Source organism: Panthera pardus, unplaced genomic scaffold (genome assembly GCF_024362965.1).
Source record: "Panthera pardus isolate Hobbes unplaced genomic scaffold, ASM2436296v1 HiC_scaffold_26, whole genome shotgun sequence".
Classification (NCBI taxonomy): Eukaryota; Metazoa; Chordata; class Mammalia; order Carnivora; family Felidae; genus Panthera; species Panthera pardus.
In genome coordinates this window covers 33,825,258-33,852,384 of record NW_026526832.1, presented here as the reverse complement: position 1 = coordinate 33,852,384, position 27,127 = coordinate 33,825,258, and the positions used below count along the sequence as shown (strand labels likewise).

Here is a 27,127-nt window from a genome sequence, read left to right as displayed (position 1 = left end):
ATTGGCAGCTTTTCTGTGATCACGTCTTAGGAAGTACTTTTCTCTGCACAGTGACAATGGCCTGAACATTCGTTTTATCCAGATTTGGGTGACTTGGCCTGTTGTCCTGCTTATTCGGGGTGTCGCCCGTTAGGTAGAACCCATCCCGGTGTTAGCGCTGCGAGGAGCAGACTGTAGCCACCTTGTTGCCCCCCCCTCCCCTCGGACCTGGATGCGAGCTCTGCCTTTCGTTTCTACACTTGGCCTCCGACCTGCTTTGGGTGCTGCTGATCAAAGATTTGTCACCTTCCTAAATAAGATTCCCTAGAAACAACTTCTCCCTTAAGATTACCCTAGTCCCTTCTGTGGGTGTGGGTTGTACTGATAAAATGTGTGGTTCATGGGAAAAGTGAGACGTCAGCGGGAGCTCCTTCTTAGGAAGTCACTTGTATAGAAAGTGGAAATACTGAATTACAAAAAGGGAACTAATCTCCCTCGCTCCTAACTACGCTGTGATGTGATATAAGGGTAAATTACTGTTCAAGCACCTTAGAGAATGGTTTCTTTAGATCAGGGCTCAGCAAACCGCAGCTCTCTGCAAACCCTGGCCAGCCAGCTGCTGTTTATGTAAATAAAGTTTTATTGAAAACAGCACCACGACATCCACCTGTGGCTGCTGTGCCTTGTTACTGAGGGGTTGCCGGGTTGCATCCACGAAGGCCGAAACACCGTTGGGCCCTTTCACACACAAAATCCAGCCGCCTCCTGGTTTACGCCGACAGGCGACAGCTGTCTTACGTGGCTGCGTTGTATGCCGCCTTAGCCCCATTTATTCACTGCTCCCTCTGCATCGTCCTTCTTTGGTTAAAAACATACATGCTACTGAGCATGTGCTGCTCACCAGGCACCAGAAACAGGGCTGGCCCAGCATTGTCTCTGTCTCCAGGGCTTGGCAGCTCGGTGGGGGTGACCCCACCGGTCACCCGAACGCACGGTTCGCCCGCACACATCAGCCCCTGCGAAAATCGCACGTCGCGTGAGGAATAAACAGAAGTATTGTTTGAAATATTTTTTTAACTGTATTTCTTTATTTTGAGAGAGAGAGCGAGGGCGCGAGTCAGGGAGGGGCACACGGAGGAGGTGGGTCTCGGGAGAGAGAGAATCCCAAGCGGGCTCCACGCTGTCAGCGCCCAGCCAGACGTGGGGCTCGAACGCACCAACCATGAGATCATGACCTGAGCCGAAATCAAGAGTCAGACACTTAACCGACTGAGCCACCCAGGCACCCCAAATTTGATAGAGTTTTAATAGGTTTTTGTCTGGTCACTATTTCATGAACTGTGGGTTTCTGAGGGTTTGTATGACCTTACTGAATAGTAAGTTTGAGCAGATGCTTTAATCTTTATCCTTCCATTGGTTGAATGAATATTAGTATTCGATAGGGTTATACCTCTGTAAAAAAAAAAAAAAAATTTCAATCAAAAAGAAAGCTTGATGGGTTACTATAAATACATGTAGGAATATCTGAACTCTTTAAAGAAAGGAAACCATGTGTTGGGGCTTGTTTTAATCACCTCAGAGTTTTGGAGTCAGAGGAGGCCTTTGGTGGATCAAAGCGCTAAGTGTACAGAAGATTAATCACCTGACGGCCGTGGCTTTTATCCTGACTGATTGCTGGAATTACTTGGGGAGCACCTGAAGAAGGCCTTGTGTCTGGAACCCACCCCAGGCCAATGACAGCACAACCCCTAGATGTGGCTTTACTGTCTCCAGGAAGGGCTGACGTCCTCTGGGTGATTCTGATCGAGTCAGGGACCTGAAGCATCCAAGTTCCCAGGCAGTGCTGATGTTCCTGGCCCCATGCTTTATGAACCTCCGCTTTATAAGATTCTTAATTCCGTACGAGTAGTTCATATAATTACTCGAAGTGGCAACTTTACACGGTACTTTTAAAATTACATGATGGGTAAAAAAAAAAAAAATGATAAATGTATTACACAAAATTACTGTCCCTAATAAATACATAGTAGAGAAAAAAGCATTCACAATCTTTTAACGTAAGTACAATCCTAGGACTCAAGAGAACTGATCTAGACACGGGACACCTGGGTGGCTCAGTCGGGTAAGCGTCCGACTCCCATTTCCGCTCGGGTCCTGACCTCGCCGTTCAGGAGTTGGAGCCCTACCTCCAGCTCTGTGCTGACCGCGCCGTGCCTGCTTGGGATTCTCCTCTCTCCCTCCCTCTCTGCCCCTCCCCTGCTCTCTTTCTTTCTCTCTCTCTCTCTCTTTCAAAATAAATAAACTTTAAAAGGAAAAAAAAAGTGATCCAAACGTCATCTAATACAACCTGCATTTGACAGGTAAGGACCTCGCCCATGGTCACGGCACTAATCAGCGATGGAGCTGAAACTCCAGTGTTTTCATTTTCAGACCAAAGGCTTTCCCTTCCCGTTGACGACGTTACCTCTTGCTAGAGCACACACACAAGGCATCTTTGCACTCTTGCCGGTTTTCGATCGAGGCTTACACATAGCAGATGCGTCCCCTCCAGTGGTGGCAGCGTGGACCCAGGACTGCCCTGCCGGTTCTTGCCGTGAAGCAAGAGGCTTCAAGGAGCACCGCCCCCGTTTCTTGAAGGTCTTCGGCCCATCGTCCTTCTCGTACCTCACGTCCCTGGCCTGGAATGCTTACGCTGCCCATCTCGTTCGCTGTTTACGGCCGTGTTTACGTATTTCTCTAGACGAGGTGGTGGTTTTTAACGTTGAGCTAGGAATGCTGTGAGCTTTTCTTTGTTGCATTTAGAAATACCGCCAAGTTTGGAAAGAACTGATTTTAAAGATAGAAGAATGTGCCTAAGAGAGCAGTTGCCAGTAATCCTCAGTAAAAGGGTAATGTCCCTCTGAAGGCTCCATGTTCAAGCTGATCCTAGGATTCGGTTCCTGCTTAGTTTTGCTTTGAATAGAAACTTGACACTGGGAAGCAAGGGGAGGTTAGGTTTTAGGTTGGATTACCGTGAAATCCTCTTGTAAATGGAATATCACTTTGGGTCAGAGCCTTCCTGGAATTGTTGAGGGTTAAGTGTAACTTTCCCAGGCTGCTGTTTTTGAGTCATAAATGGAGCCATGTGGCCTCGTATGACAGAGAAATTTAGATTTTCCATTTGGTTACAAAATGAAAAAATAACGGTGATTCGGTTACCTGATGGGCTCAGATGTTGACAGGGACCACTGTCTTGCTGTGTGTCTTTTTGTCTGCCTTCCTATTTTGTCTTTCCATAGCCTGTCTCCTTAAGTCAGATTTATACATCGTACGTGAAGTGTTTTTTAACAGCATACAATTGGCCATTGAACAATGACACAGATTTGAACTGCGCGGGCCCACTTACATGTCAGTTTTTTCCAATAAATAGATTGGAAACATTTTTTTTTAATTTGCAACAATTTGAAAAAACTTGCAGATGAACTGCATAGCCTGGAAATAACTGAAAAAATTAAGAGAAAGGTACCGTAAGGCTCTAGCATATGAGTACATAGACAAAATATGCGTTAATTGTCTATGCTATTGGGAAGGCTTCTGGTCAACAGTAGGCTCTTATGCAGTTAAGTCTGGGGGGAGTCAGAAGTTGCACGTGGATTTTCAACTGTTGGTAGCGGGGGGCAGTTGGCACCCCTAACCCCTGCGTTGTCCAAGGGTCAGCAGTACAGGAAAAGAGACCAAGTCAAAGCGCTAGGTTTCCGTAATGGATTTGAAATTCCTGTGTACCGCTTTTGGCCCGTATATCTAGATTTCGGGTTTCGGTGTTTTTCAAAATGAAAGCATTTTGTTCGTTTACTGGAAGTGAGTTAAATGGGAAGTAAAATGGTAGCAGGCTAGGAAAGGCAACCCTAGGCCGGGCGCTGCGCTCCTACGTGAGTATCGAGGAAGCTGCCGTGTGGAGAGCAAGGGGCTTGCCTGCTGCGTCTTGGCGCTGCGTGGAAAGATGGCAGACCGTTCCAGGTAGTGAAGAAAAGCCAGGTGATTCGGGTACAAAGTTGATTTGGGAAAGCGAGGTCGCAAGGTGTAAAGGGGGGAGCCCCGGATATGAATTCCGGCCCCTTGCTTTCCACCCTGGGGACAGTTTAAAAAAAAAAAAAAAAATCTCTCTGAGCCCCACCTGGAAAAGAAGGATTAACTGTCGCTCGGGGTTGTGAAATGAGAGCGTGTGTATAAAGTGAGTGCCCCGTGCAGGTCTGGAAGCGTTAGGTGCTCACCGCTGTGGGCTTCACGACACGGGTGGGGTGAGGGGCGGCCGTCTCTGGAGGTGTCACCGGAGCCCACGTGCCTGCAGAGGTGGAGGGAGACACAGGGAGGAGCTGTGGAGGTGGCTCAGACTGGGACAGAGGGACACAGGAGGAGGAGGGACAAGGACAGAGATGTGAGGCAGGAATGGACGTTCGAGGTGTGTTTTGGGGACGGTAAATAGCCTGGTCTGAGGGACAGAATGAGAGACGACTTTTCAGTCTGTTAATGTGGACAAGTTCTCAGTCTTTTTCGGGCGTTTTGGTCTTTTCCTTCTTGAAAATAATGTATAGACTAGACCAAGAATAAAACTCCTGTTTCGGCATTTGCAAACCTTCTAGAGAGCGGTGAGATCTTCACCGTTACTGTTACAATCTTTTTTCTCCTTACCCTTCCCACCCCCTTCTCTTGTATCTGCATTCTCAGAGCCCCCCCCCCCCCCCACTCTTCTGGCTTAAACTTCTCCCTGTCTGGATCTTGGTTCAGCCAGTGGCACCCTGCGCTGTTGTGGTAGATCTGTTTGTGCTGTTAGGGCTGGGGAGTTGTTGGCCCCTGGACTGGAAGGAGTCCCGCCTAAGGGTCTCGGGTCTTTGAAAGGCGCCGATTTTTAAAACTGTAATTCCAGTAGTATCCACTGTGTGGTGCTCACGCACCAGATACAGATTCTAAAACTGAATGGTTGAAAGGGAGCTCGAATGCATCGTGACCGCGTATGAGACCCGTATCACACACCAAAAACCCGTATCACACACCAAAAGAGGGAAATGGAGCACGTTCTTTCGGTGTACCAAGATTCACTTGAGTCTCTCCTAAGCAACAATCTCCAGTGCCGCTTTAATAGTGTGATTCACTGATCTCATAAATTCCCAAATATTAGGACATGCATAGGGAACTACAGGCCATCGGAGGTGGTGTAGACACGACACGGGCAGATTCTCAGTTGGTACCGAGCTCCAGACCAGCTGCCTAGAGAACGTGGGCTATCGGTCATATTTAAAAATGACATCAAGAAAGACATCCAGCCTCTTCCACAGTATGATGCTAAACGAATATCCTGGAAGGGAAAATAGACAGGAGTTCAAAGCTGCTGTCTGTTTTTTTCCCTTAAGGTCTGCCATTCCTCTGACCAAAAGTAGTTTTAAACTAGACCCTTTATTTTAAAAAGTTTTAAGTGAGCAGCTGAGCTCTCATTTAGAACATATTTAAGTGATTTCAGTGATGTTAGTATTCTTACAAGCTCTGCTAAGGTTGACTGTTGGTGCCTATTACTTACAATGCCGTTTTTTCCCTCTGCAGGTTTTCATCTCTGTGAACTGCTTAAGCACAGATTTCTCTTCTCAGAAAGGCGTGAAGGGGTTGCCTCTTAACATTCAAATTGACACCTATAGTTATAACAACCGTAGCAACAAGCCTGTGCACCGGGCGTACTGCCAGATAAAAGTCTTCTGTGACAAGGTAAGATTGTCAGATTGGGTAGGGACCCTTAGAATGAAGCGTGTGAGTTTGACTCTTTCTCCCAGAAAATGACCAAGGTCCTCGTAATATTTAAGGCTGATGTGAACGTATTGCTGACAATACTAAGTAGCCTATTTTAAATGAGAAAGTATTGTGATAGCCATGCAAAGACACATTATATCGGGGAGGGAAAAAAATCTCATTTTAACTGAAACACTAGAAGGTCCAGTGAGTACGTTTTGTTGGGCGTGTCGGTAGAGTCAGGCGGTGCGCGTAGGAGCCATGAGCTCGGTCGTAGGCGGCGCCCAGCTTACTGGACTTGTAGACAGCGGCTGCCGCGCTGGAGTTCTTGAACTCGGTGTCTGTGGACTCCGTGCGGATAACCGGAAAGGGCTGTCCTTTAACTGGCTCACCCCCGCTCCAGGCCCTTTGGTAAGTCGCCAGCCAGCGGGCTGAAGCAGGAGAAGGTGAGATTCAGGTTCTTCTGCACGGCAGGCAGCAAGGAGGCAAAAAGAGAAAGTATAGGCCCAAACGATCTCGGCATCATTTCTTTTCTCTGGAGAGGCAACGATCACTTTTGTCAGGTGCGGAGCCGCGGGCTGGGCTGGATGAGATCCCGGGAGCCGCGGTGAGGCCCGCTGGGCGTTGAAGATTGCAGACCGCGCTCTGCTCGGGACCTGTGTGTTGGCCATAGAGAAGTGAGCGCTCCATTGAACTAAGACTGAAGATGGCTGTGACTTTTCCCTCTCAGAAAATCGTGGGCCGCATCCTTTGCCATCCCCTCTTTTTAGCCTGTAAACCAACCAACCGACCCTCTCTGTTGTTAAGATTCTTAGAAGGCGGGCCCCTGGGTGGCTCGGTCAGTTGAGCGTCCGACTCTTGATTTGGCTCAGGACATGATCCCAGGGTTGTGGGCGCCAAGAGTCGGACACTTAACCAGCTGAGCCACCCAGGCGCCCCCAGCACACATTTGTGATTTCACGGTTCTATAGGCCAGAAGTCGGACGCAGATCTCGCCGGGCACAAATCGAGCTGTTAGAAGGTTGTATCTCTTTCTGGAGTCTCCACGGGAGAATCTGTTTCCTTGCCTTTCTGTCTTCTAGAGGCACCCGCATTCCTTGGCTGGTGGTCCCTTCCCCCTTCAAATCCGGGAGACTCACATCACATCCCTCTGACACTGCTTCCGTCGTCACATCTCCTTGTCTGGTTCTTCTGTTTTTAAGGACCCTGTGATTATACTGGGCTGACACAGACGATCTCGGACACTCACCCTTTTCTCAGCGTCAGCCGATTAGCAACCTAATGTCTCCTTTGCTGTGCAAGCTGACATATTCATAGGTTCTGAGGATTTGGGTGTTTACATCTTTGAGGAGCTGTTAGTCTGCCCACCACAGCCCTTCCGTGTATGCTCCGTTTTACAAATGAAGAGTCACATCAAGTGTGGAGCTGGGATTTCTGACCCCAAGGCAAATTTCTTTCCTTCATACTGCATTCCTTTTATCAGGCAAAAGAAAACCTAAAGAGGTGTCCAAAGCCTACAAAGTATAAGCCCCAATTTTTTATTATTTGATTCAACAGACTTAAAATTATTCTAGTTGTTTCCCAAGTGCTTACTCTGTTTCTGATGTATCATTCTGGGACCGTACAGTTTGTGGACTTATCCTGGTCCATGGATCACCCTTAGAATATCTGTATTAGACCATGTCAGCATGAGTTAGAATGAACTGGAATTTTCCATGTCAGATGGTAAAAATACAAGCAGTTTCTCAGAGAAGGAACAGTATCGATTCATGATCTTAAACGAATTTGGGTTTGTTTTGTTTTGTTTTTGTTTTGTTTTTTATTTCCAAGATTTTATTTAAATTCCAGTCAGAGGCACCTGGGTGGCTCAGTCGGTTAAGTGTCCGACTGGATCTCACCTCAGGCCTTGATCTCACAGTCATGAGTTCAAGCCCCACATTGGGCTCTGCGCTGGGTGTGAAGTCTACTTGAAAAAAAAAAAAGAAACTCAAGTTAGTTAACATCTAGTGTAGTATTGGTCTCAGGAGCAGAATTTAGTGATTCTGCTCATCACAGCAAGTGGCCTCCTTAACGCCCATCACCCATCTGGCTCATCCCCCAACCCTCTTCTCTCCGGCAACCCTCAGTTTGTTCTCTATGGTTAAGAGTCTCTTATGGTTTGCCTCTCTCTCTTTTCTTTTCGGTTTACTTACTTATTTTGAGAGAGAGAAAGTGAGCAGGGGAAGGGCAGAGAGAGGGAGAGAGAGAATCCGAAGCAGGCTCCATGCTGTCAGTGCGGAGCCCAACGTGGGGCTCTATCCCACCAGTCATGAGATCGTGACCTGAGCTGAAATCAAGGGCTGGTGCTTAACCAACTGAGCCACCAAGGCACCTTGTCCCTCTCTGTTTTTCTTTTCTTTTCTTTTTCCTTCCCTTCCCCTATGTTCATCTGTTTTGTTTCCTAAATTCCACGATTTACTTTGCTTAGCATAATACACTCTAGTTCTATCCATGTCGTTGGAAATGGCAGGATTTCATTCTTTTTGAAAAAAATTTTTTTTTACATTTATTTATTTTTGAGAGAGTGAGACAAAGTGAGAGCGGGGGAGGGGCAGAGAGAGAGGGAGACACAGGATCGGAAGCAGGCTCCAGGCTCTGAGCTGTCAGCACTGAGCCCGACGCGGGGCTCAAACCCACAGACCGTGAGATCATGACCTGAGCCGAAGTCAGACACTCAACTGCCTGAGCTACCCAGGCGCCCCGACAGATTTCATTCTTTTTGATGGCTGAGTAATATTCCAGTGTCTGTGTGTGTGTGTGTGTGTGTGTGTGTGTGTGTGTGTGTGTGTGTGGTGTGCGTGCACACCTTCTACATTTTCCGTTCATCAGTCGATGGACATTTGAACTCATTCCATAGTTTGGCTGTTGATAGTGCTGTTATAAATATCGGGGTGCATGTGCCCCTTTAAATCTGTATTTCTGTATCCTATGGGTGAATACCTACTAGTGCAATTGCTGGGTCATAGGATAGTTCTGTCTTTAACTTTCTGAGGAACCTCCACACCGTTTTTCAGAGTGGCTGCACCAGTTTGCGTTCCCACCAACAGTGTAAGAGGGTTCCCCTTCCTCCGCTTCCTTGCCAGCTTCTGTTGTTTCCTGAATTGTTAACTTTAGGCATTCTGATGGGTGTGAGGTGGTATCTCATTGTGGGTTTGATTTGTATATCTCTAACGATGTGTGATATCGAGCATTTTGTCATGTGTCTGTTAGCCATTTGTATGTCTTCTTTGGAAAAATATCTTCATGTCTTCTGCCCATTTCTTAAGTGGATAATTTATTTTGGGGATGTTGAGTTTGAGAAGTTCTTTATAGATTTTGGATACTAGCCCTTTATCAGAGGTGTCATTTGCAAATATCTTCTCCCATTCCATAGGTTGCTAAATTTTTAGTTTTGTGGATTATTTCCTTTGATGTGCAGGTTTTCCTTTCTTTATTCTTCCTTCCTTCCTTCCTTCCTTCCTTTCTTTCTTTCTTTCTTTCTTTCTTTCTTTTTCTTTCTTTCTTTCTTTTTTGAGAGAGCGTGAGCAGGGGAGAGGGGCAGAGGGAGAGAGAGAGAATCTTAAGCAGGTTCTAAGCTAAGCATGAAGGGGCTCAATCTCACAAACTGTGAGATCGTGACCTGAGCCGAAATCAAGAGTTGGATGCTTAAATGACTCAGCTGCTCAGGCGCCCCTACAAAGATATTTTGTTAATCGGTGGTTGTACAAAGATTAGAAACCGGTTCTTTTGCTGTGTACATGTGTGCCGATGTACAACTTTTCTTCAGAGTTGCAACATTGAGTGTGGTTTGGGACAACACATGATTTCATCTTCTGGAGTTGCTGCTTGCCTACTCACCGGTTCATTTAGATCACGTGGGGTAGGAGCATATTATCCAAGGTCTTGGATAGCATGGCCACTGTGTAGGCCGGTCACTATTTTCTTTTTTTCCCATTACTTGTGTGTAAGCTCCGTACCATTTGGGTAAAAGGAGATCACACAAAGCTGTAGTTAGAAACTACGCGTCTGTACCTAGCAGTGCTTTGTGTGGCCTGTCTGAATGCCCGGATACCTTCAGCCTTCCTGCATATGCTGTCTTTGTAAGGCCCCTAAAATGACCAATTTTTCCCTTTTGCTGGAGCAGAGATCTCCACGGGGATGAAAATTGTCGGTCTCCTTTCCCCTTTGCCTCCCTTATGGCACATAGCAGTGGTAGGAAGTGTCATTTAATTGCAAGGTATCTGAGGGAGGTGGGAGGTGATTTACACACAGTTTTCATCCCCAGATTCTACCTCAGAGCTCAGGGTTGCTATAAAATCCTGCATGGGAAGAAAATATGCATTGCTGTGTGTTAATTTTTGAAGTCCTTGAATCTTTCAACCACATGAAACTCCTCTATGACCTCACACCTTGATTCTTGTGTATCTTGTTGTAACTGCTGTTGCCCCTTATGGTCGTAATTGCTTCTGCTGTTTTTTCTTTTGCATGTTTTATTTATTTTCGAGAGAGCACAAACAGGGAGGGGCAGAGAGGGGGGCGGGACAGAGGATCCAAAGCAGGCTCCGAGCTGACAGCAGAGAGCCCAGTGTGGGGCTCAAACTCATGAACTGTGAGATCATGACCTGAGCTAGAGTCAGACCCTCAACTGACTGAGCCACCCAGGCACCCGATTCTGCTGTTCTGCATCGTCTCGTGCTGCCTCTTCTCCGTGGAATATCCCGCCTGCCTCCTTGATTCCCGCCTTTCTAAGATTTTACTCACCTATTATTTGGTGCCTGTGAATTCATTTTTCTCTGCTGGTTCTTAAAACTCTCACATTCTATGAATCTGGTCTACATCTGCAGTAAGAAACTGGAAATAAGACCTCTTTTCGTATCCTGCAGAGGTACTTGTGTTGTTTTTCTCTCCTAAGAAGAAGGTTTTCTTAGTACTTTATTATGAATTGCTCAACTGGTTTGATGAATGGGATTTTCTCTTATTTCAGAAGCAGCAGTGATTTAGCAGCTTTTCAGACAAAACAGGAACAGGAATTGGATCTCTAACCCTTGAAAATTTGGCAGCTTCTCTTTCTACAAGCTTATATATATATAGATATATATATAGATATATATCTATATATATGGATAGATATATATAGATATATATCTCCGTAGTTTATCCATACAGAGAAAAACATCATTGACATTTATTTCCTACAGATAGTTTTCTTCATCAGAGTGATACTCACTGTAGCTGTAACCAGGAACAGATGTCATACATCAACTTTTTAGGTCATGGCCTGAGGTGATTGCCCAAGATCAGTCTCTTCAGTTGTTGTGTGAGAGAGTGAAACAGCGTGAACTTAAATGGCTTCCTGTAATGCCATAGGACTTCCTTTAACATTTCTTGCAGAGTCTGTGATGAACCTTCCAGCTTTCGTACGTATGAAAAGTGTTTCACCTCTGGTTTTTATTTTTTGAGAGAGACAGAGGGCATGAGTGAGCGAGGGGCAGAGAGAGAGAATCCCACGCAGGCTCCACACGAGCCATGCGGGCGCCCCTCACCTCTGATCTTGAAAGCTCCTTTTGCTGGGTATAAAATTCTGGTTGCCTGCTTTTTCCTTCAGTGCTTGAAAGACATGACTCTGTTGTTGTCAGGCTTACATTTCCAATGAGAAATCTGCTCTCATCGGTATCTTTGTTCAATGTGTCTGTTTTTCTGTGATTTTTCTCTTCTTACTGGTTTTGAACAATTTGATGTGTTTCTTTGCATTTCTTGTACTTCGAGTTTGTTGAGCTTCTTGGATCTGTGTGTTTATAGTCTTCATCCTATTTGAAAAAACTTCCAGCCATTGTTTCTTCAGATATGTTTGTTCTTGTGTCCTTCTTTGAGAATGCCAGTGGCACATGTACGTGTACGGCTGCTTAAAGTCCCACAGCTCACTCGTGCTCTTTTCATTTTCTAGGATGACTTTCTGTCTCTGATTCGTTTTGGATAGTTTCCGTGCTAATGTCCTAAGTAAAGTTCATCACTCTTTGCCTTTGCCTTGTCTGACCTGCTCCTAATCCCATCCAGTGTGTTTTTCATCTCAAGACGTTGTAGTTATCGTCTCTGGAAGATCAGTTTGGATCTGTTTTACATCTTCCATATCTCAATATGTTGTTTTTTCACTGACTTTTTGGACATACGGAATGCAGTTATAGTAACCATGTTAATGTCCTTGCCCGAATTCTGTGTCCATTTTGGGTGCTTTCAGTGGTTTGCTGTCCTCCTCAGACGGTCACGTTTCCCTGCTTCCTTACGTGCCTGGCCGTCTCACTGGACACCAGACATTGTGAGCTTTATCTTGTCAGGTGCTGCATGGTTTTGTAATCCTCTGAATCTTCTCAAGCTTTGTCCTGAGAGCAGGTAAAGTTACTTGGAAACATTTTGATCCCCTGCAGGTCTCACCGTTACGATTTGATAGGTGGGTCAGGAACAGTGCTCACTGTCAGCTAATTATTTCCTGACTGTTCTACCCACTGCCCTGTGAATTTTAAGTTTCTCCAGTTTGACTGGCGGGAACAGGCACTATTTTCAGTGAGTTTCGGGCACTGTTTTCTTGTCTTTACTGAGGGCTTTCCCCCACCCTTGGGTAACTTTCATAATAACACCCATTTATCTCAGTATTCTGCTGACTACTTGAGGGGACCCTCCACAGATCTCTGGAGTCCTTCCTGGGGTAACTCTTTCCCTTTGCTACTTTGTCCTGCTTCCTTGATCTGTCTGGATTTTCAACTCTGTCTCGACCCAGGGAACCTAGACAGGGCCCACCTGTGGACGCCCCTCCCTGTGCTGCAGCCCGGGAGTTGTGAAGGCAGTCCGCACCTGGAGGGCTCGTCTTGCTGGTTTCCCGTTTCAGGGAGCCCTGCTCTTTGTTGCCTGGTAGCCCAGGCCTTAAAAATCCTTGCTGTGTGCAGCCATCTTTTTTCTGTTCAGGGTAGAGGGTAAATGATCTGTGAGGCACCCACCTTGAGCGGAAGGGGAAGTCCCGTGTTCTGTTTTTTTTTTTAGTTTTTTCTTTATGTTTGTTTATTTTTGAGAGATAGAGACAGAGCACGAGCAGGGGAAAGAGAGAGAGAGAGAGAGGGAGACACAGAATCCGAAACAGGCTCCAGGCTCTGAGCTGTCAGCACAGAGCCTGACGCGGGGCTCGAACCCACAGACTGTGAGATCATGACCCAAGCTGAAGTCGGACACTCAACCGACTGAGCCACCCAGGCGCCCCAGAAGTCCCGTATTCTTCATGGAGGTATCTGATAACTATGGGAGGAGACGTCCCATTGTTTTAAAACCACCATTTGGGAAGTGTAATTTATCATCAGAATGGAGCTATTGTTAAACTGTTGGAAGGGACCGAGAGAGACACAGACCAACTCTGTACAACGGTGGGGGGAGAGCAGACTTACTTACCTGTGTGTCCATGTCGAGAAGGTGGTGCTGGATCAGCATCACATGACAATGTTTCTAAAAGTAGGTTGTGTGTTTACCAATATGTTAGTATATTAGCACCTTCTAGAAGAGTCAGGAGGGGGTTTGTGTTTGGTTTTTTAAACTCGGTTTTATTATATAATGGTGCCAAGATCCGTGGGATGATTTTTATTGCCTCTCTTTGCCATCAGGGAATTTATTTTCAGAAAAATAAGCTACTTGTTCATATTTAACTGGGTGACTTTGTAAAGAAACCTATGCCACCCAGAAATAAATGCTACCAGATGAAGTCAAATGATTAATTAGTAGTTGTGTTTTTTATTATACGGACTTGCTTAATTTCAGGTCATGTTTGTTAGTAACACGGTTTTTTATTTTTGCGGGTTCAACTGCATGGCCCCGCCGTTCGTATAATCGATACACGGCGTGTACATATGCTCCCTCTATCGGACGACAAGTCCACTTTTTCTCTTTGAAGTGATGATGCAGATTTCTAGTTAAATCCTTGCGCTTGTGAGTTACAGCGGTCAGATCTGTCATTAGGTTGACGCCAGGTCCTTGGACAGGATCCCAGCTTTCAGTGATGTCATTGCCCACGTAGGGACGTACACTCGAAGCAGGGGTCAGCTTGTCTGCCAGACAATGGGAACGGTCTCTGATGTTCTTGAAGGCAATGTGGTACATTAGCAGATTTTCTCAGCTTTTCATTTAACCTGACCACATGCATTGTGGAGGGGATTTTGCTTTGTTTATTGGTTTTTTAAGTAAATGTTGTTTCCCCATGGTTTCACATAGTTACGCATGGTTTTAAGAACAGGCTTTTTAGAGGAAACCGCTATAAGCTCCATGAATATAATAATAGCGTTCATCTCCAGAGATTTTTTTTCCCCATTAGTCAGATTAGGGTTCAATATTTTAAAGAGGATCAGATAAAGAATCGTGCCTTGTCTTCTCTTGACCTGTAGGGAGCTGAAAGGAAAATCAGGGATGAAGAACGAAAGCAAAGCAAAAGAAAAGGCAAGTGTACTGACCCCAGCTCCCAGTTGAATGCCTGTAAGTAGAAATGTTTCCGCCAAGTGTTTCAGACCTTTTGCATTCAGAATGGCCACTGTGTTTCCAAGCAGAACATATAATCGTGGATGCTTAGTACTGGGAAGTGGTAGCACTGCTTCCTTTACCAGTTACAAAACCAGCCGAATGGCCGAACTAAGGGATTTTCTCGCGGAACTACGGGAAAGGATTCTTGAGTTTTTCCAGAGTTCAGACTATTTTGGCTGTTAGTTTTAGTTCGGGTTGCTGATTCCAGTCCTGAAAAATAACACATATTCTATCTGAATAGCTGATGATAAAATTGGGACTTGTCTAGATTTTGAAGAATAATGCTAATGCCCTTGAGAATTCAGGATGTCTTACTCCTGAATGAGTGTCGTTTTCCTATATACAGTATTCTAACATTTTAGAATCTGTAGGGCTCCTGTTTGGACATTTCACTGGAAAGGCTTGCTTGCTTTCAGTCTTTCTTTCTTTCTGTCTATCTTCCTTCCTCCCTCCCTCCCTTCCTCCCTCCCTTCCTTCCTCCCTCCCTTCCTCCCTCCCTCCCTTCCTCCCTCCCTCCCTTTTCCCTCCCTTCCTTCCTCCTTCCCTTCCTTCCTCCCTCCCTTCCTCCCTCCCTTCCTTTTCCCTCCCTTCCTCCCTTCTTCCCTTCCTTCCTTCCTCCTTCCCTTCCTCCTCCCTCCCTCCCTCCCTTTCTCCCTCCCTCCCTCCCTTCCTTCCTTCTTTCCTTCCTTCCTTCCTTCCTTCCTCCCTTCCTTCCTCCCTTCCTTCCTTCCTTCCTTCCTTCCTTCCTTCCTTCCCTTCCTTCCTCCTTCCCTCCCTCCCTTCCTCCCTCTCTCCCTCCCTCCCTCCCTCCCTTCCTTCCTTCTTTCCTTCCTTCCTTCCTTCCTCCCTCCCTCCCTTCCTTCCTCCCTCCCTTCCTCCCTTCCTTCCTCCCTCCCTTTCCCCTCCCTTCCTTCCTCCTTCCCTTCCTTCCTTCCTTCCTTCCTTCCTTCCTTCCTTCCTTCCTCCTTCCCTTCCTCCTTCCTCCCTCCCTCCCTTTCTCCCTCCCTCCATCCCTTTCTTCCTCCCTTTCTTCCTTCCTTCCTTCCTCCCTCCCTCCCTCCCTCCTTCCCTTCCTCCTCCCTCCCTCCCTCCCTCTCTCCCTTCCTTTCTTCCTTCCTCCCTCCCTTCCTTCCTTCTTTCCTTCCTTCCTTCCTTCCTCCCTCCCTCCCTTTCTTCCTTCCTCCCTTGCTTCCTTCCTTCCTTCCTTCCCTCCCTCCTTCCTTCCCTTCCTTCCTTCCTCCTTCCTTCTTCCTTCCTTCCTTCCTTCCTTCCTTCCTTCCTTCCTTCCTTCCATGTAACCAGTGTTCATATTCACAAAATCCTGTATCTCTCAACTACAAGGGGAAGAAAATGCTGCTCTGTGGCAGTAGTGTCCCATCGGCAATATGTGGGCCGCTAGCACCTGGTCTCTGAACAGTCTGTCTGGCTCAGCAGACCTTTGCCCCGTAGCACATTGGTCAGGCCCCCCGACCGGCATCCACGTACAGACGCCCAGGAGGGCTCATCACCGAGCACTGCAGAGCAGATGACAGGGGAAAACGGAGTCTACAATTGAATAAATAAAAAACCTAGACAGTCATACTTATTTTGAGCTTCTCTAAGGTTAAGTTCTGAGGTCAAGTTGGAGGTCTAAAGGTGCGGTGGGCTCTGAAAGACCAGAGTGCATTGCTGTTAGAACGTCAGCTGTTTGATCAGGATAGCTAAGGTGAAATTACTTCTGAGTTATGTGTATGCAGTTTTAAGCTTTAGCCTTTCAGACAGAAATTAAACATGCTGCTTCAAATTTTCTTTCTGTGTCTGTCTATATTTAAAAATAGCCTTTTCTCTGATTTTGGTAAGACGTTCAATTGATTGTAGTATAAATACAAGCAACACATTTCTTCACATAAACCGTGCTTTTCTTCTTTGTTTAGGCAACGTGACCTGTACCTTATATAGTGCTGCAGTTTAAGTTTCTTAAATCTGAGCAAAGTGCTCTGTGGCCTGTATCTAGTCTGTGTATATAAGCTGTTGACCAGGGTGTCCGCGTTTTGGTTTTTTTTTTCTTTTTCAGTTTCCGACGTCAAAGTGCCACTGCTTCCCTCTCACAAACGAATGGATATCACGGTTTTCAAACCCTTTGTTGATCTGGACACTCAGCCTGTCCTTTTCATTCCCGATGTGCACTTTGCCAACCTTCAGCGGGGAACTCACGTAAGTAACCAGGATCCCGGATCCCGGGGCGGTGGTGAGGAGCTAAGACTCGACACAGAGAAGGGCTTTGGCGTTCGTTGTAAACAGAGGCCAAAATTTAGCGAGGTTTGACCAGTGTTACGGGTCAGCTGTCTGGAACATTCAGTTGGGAAGTGTGTGTAAGCACTGTTGACAGAAATGCGGGACCAAGCCCGTCAGCGGCAGCTTCACTCTGTACGTGCGTATTTGTATCTTTGTTCATTTAAAGATGCCGGAATAGTAACATAATTTGAAGTCTGAGTCTGTGATCTTGTGGATTTAACTCGTGTGGTTCTGGGCAGGAGGGAAAAGCCAGAGGAGTCCCTAGGGTAGAGGCCCTGAGGGCAGAAAGAACGCCCAAAGGCTCTTTTCGTGGTTTTGGTTACTGAATCGCAGTCGGCACATGGGTCGCCGGATCTTGGCAACTGACGTGAAACTAGCCACACCCTGCTTTGAGCAGAAGCCTCGTAGAGATAACAGCTTGCATAGAGTGGAGCCTGCTTTCTGTGCAGAGCTCAAAAAAGTATGCAGAAGAGACCCTGCCGTGCACTTGGTGCCCAGATTTCTCTGGGCTCATGACTTTAGTTAGAGTTCTGGGGTGGGGGTGGGGGGCATTGCCGGTGTATCCAGTTTCTAATGAGAAGCTTCTGGTGAGCAGGGGGTCAGCCAACTTTCTCTGTAAAGGCTCCAATAGTAAATATTGCAGGCTTTTGGGGTTGCACAGTGTCTGACGTGACTGTTCAGCTCTGCCACTGTAGTGCCAAAACAGCCATAAACAGCATGCCAGTGACTGAGTGTGGCTGTTTGCCGCTACGTACTTTATTTATATAAACAGGCATTGGGCCAGACTCGGCTCGTGGGCCACAGTTTCCCAGCCGCTGGCTTAGAGGAGTTCAAGATACCTGTAAGAGTCTGGTAATTGAAAAATAAGGCTAAAGGATGGTGGACGAGGTTGGTCAAATTCAAAATTATTTTCATTTTAGGAATAAGTCACTTAATGGTCTGAAATAGTTTGAGCATATACTTGAAAAGCTGTCTATTTTTCTGGTTTTAGGTCCTTCCTCTGGCCTCAGAAGAACTGGAGGGTGAAGGGTAAGGCTTCTGTTTTGTTTTATTTTGTTTAAATGTTTGTTTATTTTTGAGAGAGGGAGAGAGAGCATGAGCAGGGGAGGGACAAAGAAGGGGGGGACGGGGATCCAAAGCGGGCTCTGCGCTGCGGGGCTCGAACTCACAAACCTCGAGATCATGACCTGAGCCAAAGTTGGATGCTTAACCCACTGAGCCAGCCAGGTGCCCCTGTTTTATTTAACAGGTTCTTTTTATCTGTAAACAATCTCAAACTTACAGAAAAATTGCAAGTATAATACAAAGAACTAATGTTTTCCTGAGTCCTTTGCAAACTCGGTGACCCACCATTCCTAAACACGCGTGTATTTCTTGCAAACGAGGACAGTCTCCCACATAACAGAGTCGGGATATTAACAAGACATTAGTCCCAGCCAGTCCTCGTTCCCCATTCGAGTTTTGCCGGTTGTTCCAATAATGTCCTTTATAGCAAAAAAGGATCCGATTCCGACCCCTTGTACTCAGTTGTCTCCTTCAGCCTCAGACAGTCCAGTCCAGTCTCTCCTTGACTTTCCTGACCCACTACTTCTGAAGATTAGAAACCCGTTGCTTAGAATGTCCTTCAGTTTGGGTTTGTTCGTTGTTTTCTCATGATTAGATTCAGAGGACTCTGCACCTCGGCAGGAATTTCGCAGACATAATGGTGCATCCTCTGTGCGTCCTGTCAGGTGGCATAGTTTCCGTGTTACCCCTGCTCGTGCTGTTCACTCGGATCACTGGATCAAGGCCGCGTCTGCCAGGCTTCTCCCCCGCGAAGCTATTTTGTAATCAGTGGTTTGTGGGGAGGTGCTTTGTGGCTGTTAAAGATCTCATTCCTCATCAGACTTTGAATTTACTCATTTTTTTCTTTATATCGGTACGGGCTCCTGGTTTCCAACTTTATTCAACAAGTCGCACGTCATTTACTTGCTCGCATTGTCGCAGTAGGTCGGCGGACCCCTTCAAGCCGCCCCTGGGTCCCCTGACGTGACCCTGCCCCCAGCTCCTGGAGCGCCTTCCTCGCGCCTTCAGGCACGATGTCTTCCAGGGGCTTGTGTTTTCCCTTCCCAGCTTGAGAACCTGCTCCTTCTCCAGAGGGAGCCCGGCCCTGGGTGTGCTCCTGACTCTCGCGCCGTTGCTGTCACCCCCCCTCCCCCAGCACACGGGCGTCCTCCTTGGTCCGCTCGGGTCCTGACTGCCCGCGCCCCCAGACCCCCTCCTCAGCGCTCTACCACGTTGAGGGGCCGGTCCCCTCTTCCGGGCTCCCCCTTCAGACCCACGTTGCCTATGGAGCCTTTTTGTCTGAAGGCCAGTCCTCCACTGCCTCTAACTCCTCGTGTGCTCTCAGGGGAGGTCTGGATGTGCCGGCAACTGAGACGGACACGCTGAGTATTTTAAGGCCCAATCCCTGTGCTTGAAGAGTCGTTCTGCTCAAAACCAAGCACTCCCTTTCTTCACTTCCAGTTACGGGACTGTTTCCCCGCTCGCCCCCACTGAGCTCCCTCACGGCGTAGAACTTGCACCCTGTGACTGAGCCTCGGAACCACTCAGTCCTCAGCGGTGTCTCCTTCCCCTCTTTCTTTGCACAGACACTACTGTATTCTGACCCTTTGGGATTTTATGCTGTGATGGTCTCCAGGGTCCCCTCCCGGGTTCTGCTGCGGGTCCCGGAGTCCCCTCCAGTCTCCACCACACACACGCTTTGAGTACAGCATTCTCGTCTCACGAACCTTTGAAAGATTCCCTAAATGCCTGCAGCATTAAGTCGGAAATTCCTATAGCCAGATGATCAAGGCATTCCAAAGTAGAGTCCAGCCTTCTGGATTTGTCTTCCTGCAGGGCATCGTATCTTAGCCAGCCCGGCTCTGTGGCTACCCTTCCCCCCTCGGTTGACGTGTTCTCTCCTCTGTTAGCACCTTGACGTACGTATCTCAGGTCCTACCTCCTCCATAAAATGTTTCCTGAGAAGAAGCCCTGCGTTCCTGAGAAGGCAGCTTGATCTAGTGTGAGAGCAGTGGAGGGTGTCTGGCAGGTGACCTGAGTGTAGTCCCAGCTCTGCCATTGAGTTGTGTGAGCTGGTTCGGTCACTGTCTTCCCTTGGGCCTCAGGTTTTCATCCACAGACTGAGGAAGCTGGACCAGGCAAAGAACCAAGGTCGTGTTAAATCTAAACTTCGGTGACGTACCCTAAATCTCTCTTTTGTTCCCGCAAGCGATGTTTTCAGTCGGCGTCACTGATCGCCTCGTTTGGACTGCCCGCAGGTCTAACTTGAAAAGGGGTCCGTACGGATCAGAGGATGACTTTGCCATTCCAACTCCCGCTAAGCTGACTCGGGTGGAAGAACCAAAGAGAGGTGCGTTGGTTCACATTTCTGGTGGGAGCTTTCAGGTAGAAGTGAATTCTGACTCTGTCAAGAGCATGAATTGCCCAAACCAACCCTGTCTGGCTTGACTTTCTCGAGCATTCTTCCCTCAGGCCAGCTCTTGGCTTGAAGCTTGGGCTTCCAGCAGAGTTGCAAGAAGCTGAGAGCCATGTTCCTCAAGATGGAGTCGATTTGGGTTCATGTTTACCGTTCCTGATGCAGATGCCTCTTTTGATTTCAACCGCTCTCCAGAGTCTCTTATTTGGCTCATGTGAATAACCGCGTCCTTTCTCTCTCCCCGCTGCTGTACTCCTGGCTGGGAATTAGTGCTGCTGTATGTGCGGAAGGAGTCAGAGGAAGTCTTCGATGCCCTGATGCTTAAGACTCCGTCTTTGAAAGGCTTGATGGAGGCCGTAAGTAGTGGAAACTTGGAAACCCTCTTTCGAAAGTAAAACCCGCTTAAGTAGAAGTTTTCTCTGAAACAAACTTTATCAGACCTTCCAGATTCTCTGTTATACTGAAATCTCTGCAGCCTGTGCTGTGTGGCACGGCCCACGTTTCATCCAGCCACACGTGGCCCTGAGTCATCTGCCGGCCCATCCCCGCCGGGTCTCACAGGGTCTCACCCAGCACACTAGTTGGCAGACGGTAACCTCTGACTGATGTCTACTGAACTGAATTGAGCGCTTTTGTTTTTGGGTTTTTTTTTTTTTAATGTTTTATATATTTGGGGGCGGGGCAGAGAGAGAGGGGGACAGAGGACCCCAAGCAGGCTCTTGCACTGTCAGCAGCAAGCCTGATGCAAGGGCTCGAACTCACGCACCGTGAGGTCGTGACCTGAGCTGAAGTCGGATGCTCAACCGACTGAGCTACCCAGGCGCCCCCTGAGTTGAGTGCTTTTGCGATGGTCGGTGCAGTGGTTTTTGCTTGTTCGTTTGTTTTTTTAAACATTCTACTCTTTTTTTAGGTTTAATTATTTTGAGAGAGTGCAAGTGGGGGAAGGAGTAGAGAGAGGGCGGGGAAGAGAGAGAACTCGAAGCAGCCTCCACACCGTCCGCATGGAGCCCGATGGGGGACTCACACTGACTGTGAGATCGTGACCTGAGCCGAAGACGGACTCTTAACCGACCGAGCCACCCGGGCACCCTGATCCGTGTCGTAGTTTGTTACATACTTGGTTAAAAGCAGATTGCCACTTAACAAACCATTTAGACACGCACAAAAATTATTTTTAATCAAATAGAGATCTTTGAAAATGTCATACATAAAAACAGTGGCTCCTTGGTCGACCTTTGAGACGCCCGATCCTGGGGAACGACGGAGCTCACGTCAAGTCCTTACCCAAAGCCTATTTTTGAAAATGTAGACGTGCAACCCGTGATAACCGTAAGTCTTTCTCACAAGACCTCAGCAGTGAATAAAGTTACCCCAGCCGGGCCTTCTGGGACTTCAGCAAGAGATGGCATGAGAAGGAGCCCATTTTGGCTTTGCGCCAGGACAAAATTCAAGGAATCTACACTGTATCCTGATATTTACCAGCCCCCTGTAGGTCATAGGCATCTTTGAGCTCAGAGCATGTGCGTAACCGGGCTAGAAACCTGTTTCCTCTGGTTCTCCGGGCAGCTGCGGTGCATTCAATTCAGTTAACAATATTTGTTAAGCATCTGCCTTATGCCGGATAGCGTCCCGGCTTCTCGAGTTACAAGAGTAAGTGACACATTGCCAAATGGAGTTTGGGTGCTAGTTAGGAAGGTGGGGACAATAAAATAGGCAGAGAAGGAGCGCCCGGGGGGCTCGGCAGGTTGAGCGTCTGACTCTTGATTTCGGCCCGGGTCGTCACCCCAGGATCATGGGATTGAGCCCTTAGTGTGGAGCCTGCTGAAGATTCTGAAGATTCTCTCTCCCTCCCTCCGCCCCTCTCCCTGGCTCACGTGTGCCCTCTCTCTCTCTCTAAAAATAAGAAAAAGGAAATTTTTTTAAATGGGCAAAGAAACTAGTAAGTAATTTTCCAGGCACTGATAAATGCAGTGAAGAAAAAGAAAGTGGCGGGGTACAGGGACGAAGGCTGGGGGAAGCACGGTCTCTCGGGGACCCTGAGCTCAGGGGCATCTCCCAGCATATTTCCTTCCCCCACCACAGCCAGTGCCACCGTTAGCCTCTGCTTTGTGTTGTTCTTCAGCTTCCTGCGATTTCTCCTCGGTTACCCTTTCTTACCTTGTCTTCCTCATTTAGAACCACGCAAACTCTTAATTATGGAGAGAGAAGAAATGAGAATGGTCGAGACTTTACTGTGCAGATACAACTTGCTTGTAGCCCGTAGAGAATTTGTCAGTGTCACGTGCCTCTTGGGGCTGGGGTTTCCTAATGGACGTTCCATAAACACCCGAGGAATTACTAGCCAGTGATACAGAAAAGAGGTGGATTTGTTTGGGGCGCCTGGGCGGCTCAGTCGGTTAAGCGTCCAGCTTCGGCTCAGGTCGCCGTCTCACGGCTTGCGAGTTCGAGGCCTGCATGAGGCTCTGCGCTCGCAGCGCGGAGCCTGCTTGGGATTCTCTCTCTCCCTCTTTCCCTCCCTCTCTCTCCGCCCCTCCCTTGCTCGTGCATTCGCTCTCTCGCTCTCTCGAAATAAATAAACTTTAAAAAAAATCATTAAAAAAATTGAAAGATAAACATTGATCATTTTTTTAAAACAAGAGGAAGTGGATCTGTTCGTACGAGAGCTTGGATGTGGGCTGAAAGGGGTGTTTTGTGAGCCCGAAAGCGGTCCGAAGGCTGGCCTTCTGGCCTTTCTCCGTGCCGCCTTGAGTTCTGCTCTTCGTATGGAAGGTCAGCTGTGGCCCCAGGTTAGGGATGGTCTGCACAATTCTGAATAAAGCATTTGGCCCAGACGGAGTCCGCTCATCCTCGGATTAATTCATCCTCTCTCTCTCAAGATAGCCTCTGGGCGCTCGTAGGAAGCCTGCAGACTTGGCCCTGTACTGATTTCCCTGCTCCGTGTGGACCCTCGCCGACGGTAGCAAGGGGGGTGGGGGAGCTGGGGCCCGGGAGGGGCGGAGGGCCCCACCCCAGCGGCTGCAGCCACAGGGGCCGGAGCCCTGATGGTTTCGTGAAAGTCTGTGTTCTCCCTGGAGAGGCCTCGGGTAGATCTGGCCGAGGCGCCCTTCCTGGCTTGTGATCAGGGACTTGGACGTTTCCTGTGGGCTGTGGGACATTGAAATGTTTGTTTCCTTCTGGAAGCGAACTCCTGCTTTGTGCCGGACGCTCGTCCGTCGTCACCGCGTCCCGTGGTACTCGAAGGGAGGGTCTCTGCTGATGAGGACAGTCACTTGTGTTGATTTCTACACTTGATCAGAATACTCGTGACGGTGTGGCTACGTGCCCTTACACGCTTCTCAAAAGCCGGAGAGTGTGAACCTAATGGGAACTGTGGATGCTAGTTATGATGCTGGAGCGATGTTGGCTCCTCACGGACGGCGAAAGCCCCGCAGGGACGTGAGATGGTGGCACCCAGGGTCCGGTGGGTGTGCAGCTGTGTGCTTTCTGCTCAATTGTTTATAAACCTAAAGCTCTCTATAAAGTGTTCGTTTCCTAAAAGGATGACCATACAGGACACTTAGGGACTTCAGCAAACTGGGGGGAAGTGACAGGCACCTGATTGCAGCCCCTCCAAAGGCAGGTAACGCCCCCGCCCCCACCCCCCGGGGATATGCGTGGTTTCGTGTATGTCTTTGCACGTGCATTTTTGAAAGACAGAAAGCTGAGTGACTGGGCACAGTATTTATAGTTTGTGTTTTAAAGCCATGAGATTAGCATTTTGTAATTATTTTTCTTGGTTCTTTTAGATCTCAGACAAGTATGATGTGCCCCATGACAAGATTGGGAAAATATTCAAGAAATGTAAAAAAGGGTAAGCATTAACTGGCATTTCTCCTCCCCGTAAATAACATCAGTCTCACGTCACATGGACGCTATTCACGTGTGTTTGTGCCCAGTCTAGAAGGAGTTGTACAGACGTGAATGCGAGGATGTATTTTTTCTTAAGTTATCCACACGAAATTGATCTACCTTTCTGAGACAACTTTGTGGATCTTTTTTTCCAAGCAAAATTTTTATGTGCTCTTGCCTTGCTTGGCAGCAGTGAAATGGCTCCAGATCCCAGAGCCCAGTACGAGATTTAGGAAGGGTAACCACGGTCGCTACCCCGTTTACTGAGCCCTCATCGTGAGGCAGGCACCCGATCGGGCACTTCGCACGCTAAGTTCCCACACTGCCCTGTGAGCTGGTGTGATGTTCAGTAAGTCAGGAGTTCACACGCAAGGCAGCTGAGGTGCAGAGAGCCTGAGCCGCGGCCACAGTCGGGCAGAGGTCAGTGCCAAGGCCCTGGTTCCGGCTCAGTCTCTGCTCCTTCTGTATTCTCCTGTCCTGGATCGTGTTTTCAATCACGGTACGTTGCTGCCTCGTCCAGAAATGAACATTTTTAGTCCCGTTTCACTTGAGCGTCTGTGCTGTTTGACATGGGTGAGCCGAGTGTGGCTTAATTCTAAGGCAGGTCCTAATTGGAACTTTCTCGATGGGCCTACCAGGGAGCGTTGGACTTACTAGCAGTTCGGTTAAACTTTGAGGATACGTTGCCAGGGAAGATGACTTGTCGGGGAGCCGTGGCTTCAGATCCCGCAGGTTAATTTTACCGATGCGCCTTGGGAAGCCGGCCCGGCGCGGTGCTGCTCCCGCAGACGTAGTTCGTGTGTCGTGAGGGCTCCTGCGTATCGAGTCGTGACCACGTGCCGAAGTGGTAACAGGGAAGAGGCTGGCGCGGTTTGTTTTCCCCCAGGCCCCGCACTGTTATAAGCGCTTTAGTTGAGCCCCTCAAGGTAGGCACCGTGGTTACCCCCGTTCCACGGATGAGGGGATCGAGGCTCGGGGAGGTTTTGTAAATGACGCACCTCCCGTGCTGCAGCCAGTAAGCGGCGGCGCTGACTGGGAAACTGGGTCTGGCTCGCCGTCGGGCAGGGATGAGCACAAGGGTCTCGCTCGTCTTCCAGGATTCTGGTGAACATGGACGACAACATCGTGAAGCATTACTCCAATGAAGACACCTTCCAGCTGCAGATTGAGGAAGTGGGGGGGTCGTACAAACTCACCCTCACTGAGATCTAAGGGCACACCGCCCCCCCCCCCCCCCAGCGAGTTCATGAAGGTCTCACGTAGGTCTTACCCACCGGAAGCAGGTGCATCGCAGGCGTGGGCGGATGCCGGCGGAAGGGACTCCTTTCGAGTTGGAGACGGCGTTGCGTTTGGCTGGTAGATAGCGTTCCACACGCCGCCCTGGCGTTTTTCGGGCAGCCGAGGAATCCATATGCCATCATGTTTGAATCTTCTGATATAAATACTTAGGATTAAAAGTGAAACCTTTATTCCAAGATCTAATAGACTCTCTGGGAACCTTTAGAATATCTGCTACGTTATTTATATAAAAATACTGGACTATTTGTCTCTTCAATGTTAGTGGGCCTGCTCACCAGTGCAAGTCAGAAAAGGCAGCGGGCTTGGCTTTCAGGGTGCTGTGCCCTTGCCCGAGCTCAGCGTGACCGACTGCCTCAGGGTAGGGGGAGCGGCGCCCCAAGAGGAGGGGGGGGTGCGCCCTTTCTCCCTCAGCCTCTCCGCCTCCAGAAAATGTTTACTCAAGTAGGGCATGTTCCTGAAATCTCCCCGTGCCACTTTCTTGAACATATCACCTGCCTTTCTCATGAAGAACCTAAATGGGTGACAGTGTGAATCAGTTAAGCTAACGCTGCATTGTATATAAGTGCAATACGTTTTTGAAGGCCTGTGTCTGTAAATGTGTATATACGTGTCTTATACAAATAGATAATATATAAACACGGCGTCTGTACATACAGCAAAGAGATGCAACAAGGTCTACCTTGCAGACTTTCCCTAAACGAAAGGTTAAGTTATTTTCGGTAACGCATACCAAGCAGACCGAGTCCTGTGCTTGGTGGAACCCACCAAAACGCCTCGTCTGCGTCCTGCCAACAGCGGTCCTCCCAGAGCACGGCCAAACCTGCCCAAACGGCAGAGTCTGTTTGCTCTTGAGAATGCGGTTGGTTATTCGGATTGCTGCCCTAGCGAACGAAGTAAAGGAAGAACGCCGGCGCATTTCCCGTCTGCTGCGTATGCCGTTCTCAATCGTGTGTCCCCACGAGAGTGAACACGCAGTAATTCTAACACCTGCTGCGATTTTCGCGGCCTCGGTGAGACGACCCCCGAATGGAGTCCTTCCTCATCCTCCTGTTACGCGAAGTGATTCCTAGTTCATCGTGTTCCAGAGCCTTCAGGCTTCGAGCACCTTGTGTGCTGCAGACCATTCTGGAACGCGCTCATGAGTGCATGAGACTGTATTACTCTGGCAGGGGAACAATTTGTACACGTGTTGAAATATATAAATGTACTAAAGAGTGTAATTTTGTAACAAGTACAATCACGGGTATGTAGGTTCAGGGAGCTAGAGTAGGTCATCTGTGTAAGTAGGGCTTGTAGTTGCATTTTTACGTTAAACTGTCCTAATGAAGTATGTGAACTAAATTAAATTGCTGGTTTTCTAAGATAAGGTACCATGGGACACGGGTCATGGCTATTTTATATTTTGTGTTATGAAATTAGTTTTTGTCTTGTTTGTTGTTTTTCACTGTATCACCGAAGATGCATTTTAAACCAAAGGGATTAAATTTTGTATATCTATTTCGTAAGACGTCACTTCCTGTTAACTCCATTCCACTTTACCCTTCCGTGACTCGCTCACGCGCGGTGTGAGATCGTAACCTCGTGGAGCTGAGAAGAACCTCCCTAGCGTTCTCCCCTCGTTTCTCAAACGGAGAGTCCTCTTTCCCCTTCGGCTTAATGTTTCCGTGCAGGTGTCTGAAATGACCCAAGTGACTGTTAAATAAGGGAGCCCCGGATGATTGCCACTGTTACCAAAGCTGAAGGTAGGACGCTCCGAGACCTAAAATCGTAAGCGTTCTTAGTTTTTTAAAAGCTTAACAGAGCATGTTTGGTTTAAAAAGGTCTGCCAATAATGTTTCAGTTCGTCAGACTTTCTGAATCAGACAGCTGTCAGGAGTTTATTCAGGGAATCCAGGGCCTGAATGTGAT

The 27,127-nt window shown here is 48.0% G+C and overlaps 1 protein-coding gene across 3 annotated transcripts in view; it reads left to right on the top strand.

Annotated features, from left to right (window-relative positions):
- GRHL1 (grainyhead like transcription factor 1) overlaps positions 1 to 26,724 on the top strand; it is a 55,906-nt gene extending 29,182 nt beyond the window's left edge. For 2 of the 3 annotated variants that reach the window (XM_019452275.2, XM_019452289.2), the window contains 8 exons: positions 5,554 to 5,712; positions 14,166 to 14,253; positions 16,352 to 16,491; positions 17,564 to 17,601; positions 19,875 to 19,966; positions 20,303 to 20,388; positions 23,818 to 23,882; positions 25,018 to 26,724. In XM_019452275.2, the coding sequence (XP_019307820.1) occupies positions 5,554 to 5,712; positions 14,166 to 14,253; positions 16,352 to 16,491; positions 17,564 to 17,601; positions 19,875 to 19,966; positions 20,303 to 20,388; positions 23,818 to 23,882; positions 25,018 to 25,132 (783 nt within the window). In that variant the 3' untranslated portion in view covers positions 25,133 to 26,724. The remainder of the gene's footprint in view (positions 1 to 5,553; positions 5,713 to 14,165; positions 14,254 to 16,351; positions 16,492 to 17,563; positions 17,602 to 19,874; positions 19,967 to 20,302; positions 20,389 to 23,817; positions 23,883 to 25,017) is intronic. The other variant, XM_019452279.2, reaches the window with a different exon arrangement.
- The last annotated feature ends 403 nt before the right edge of the window (positions 26,725 to 27,127 follow it).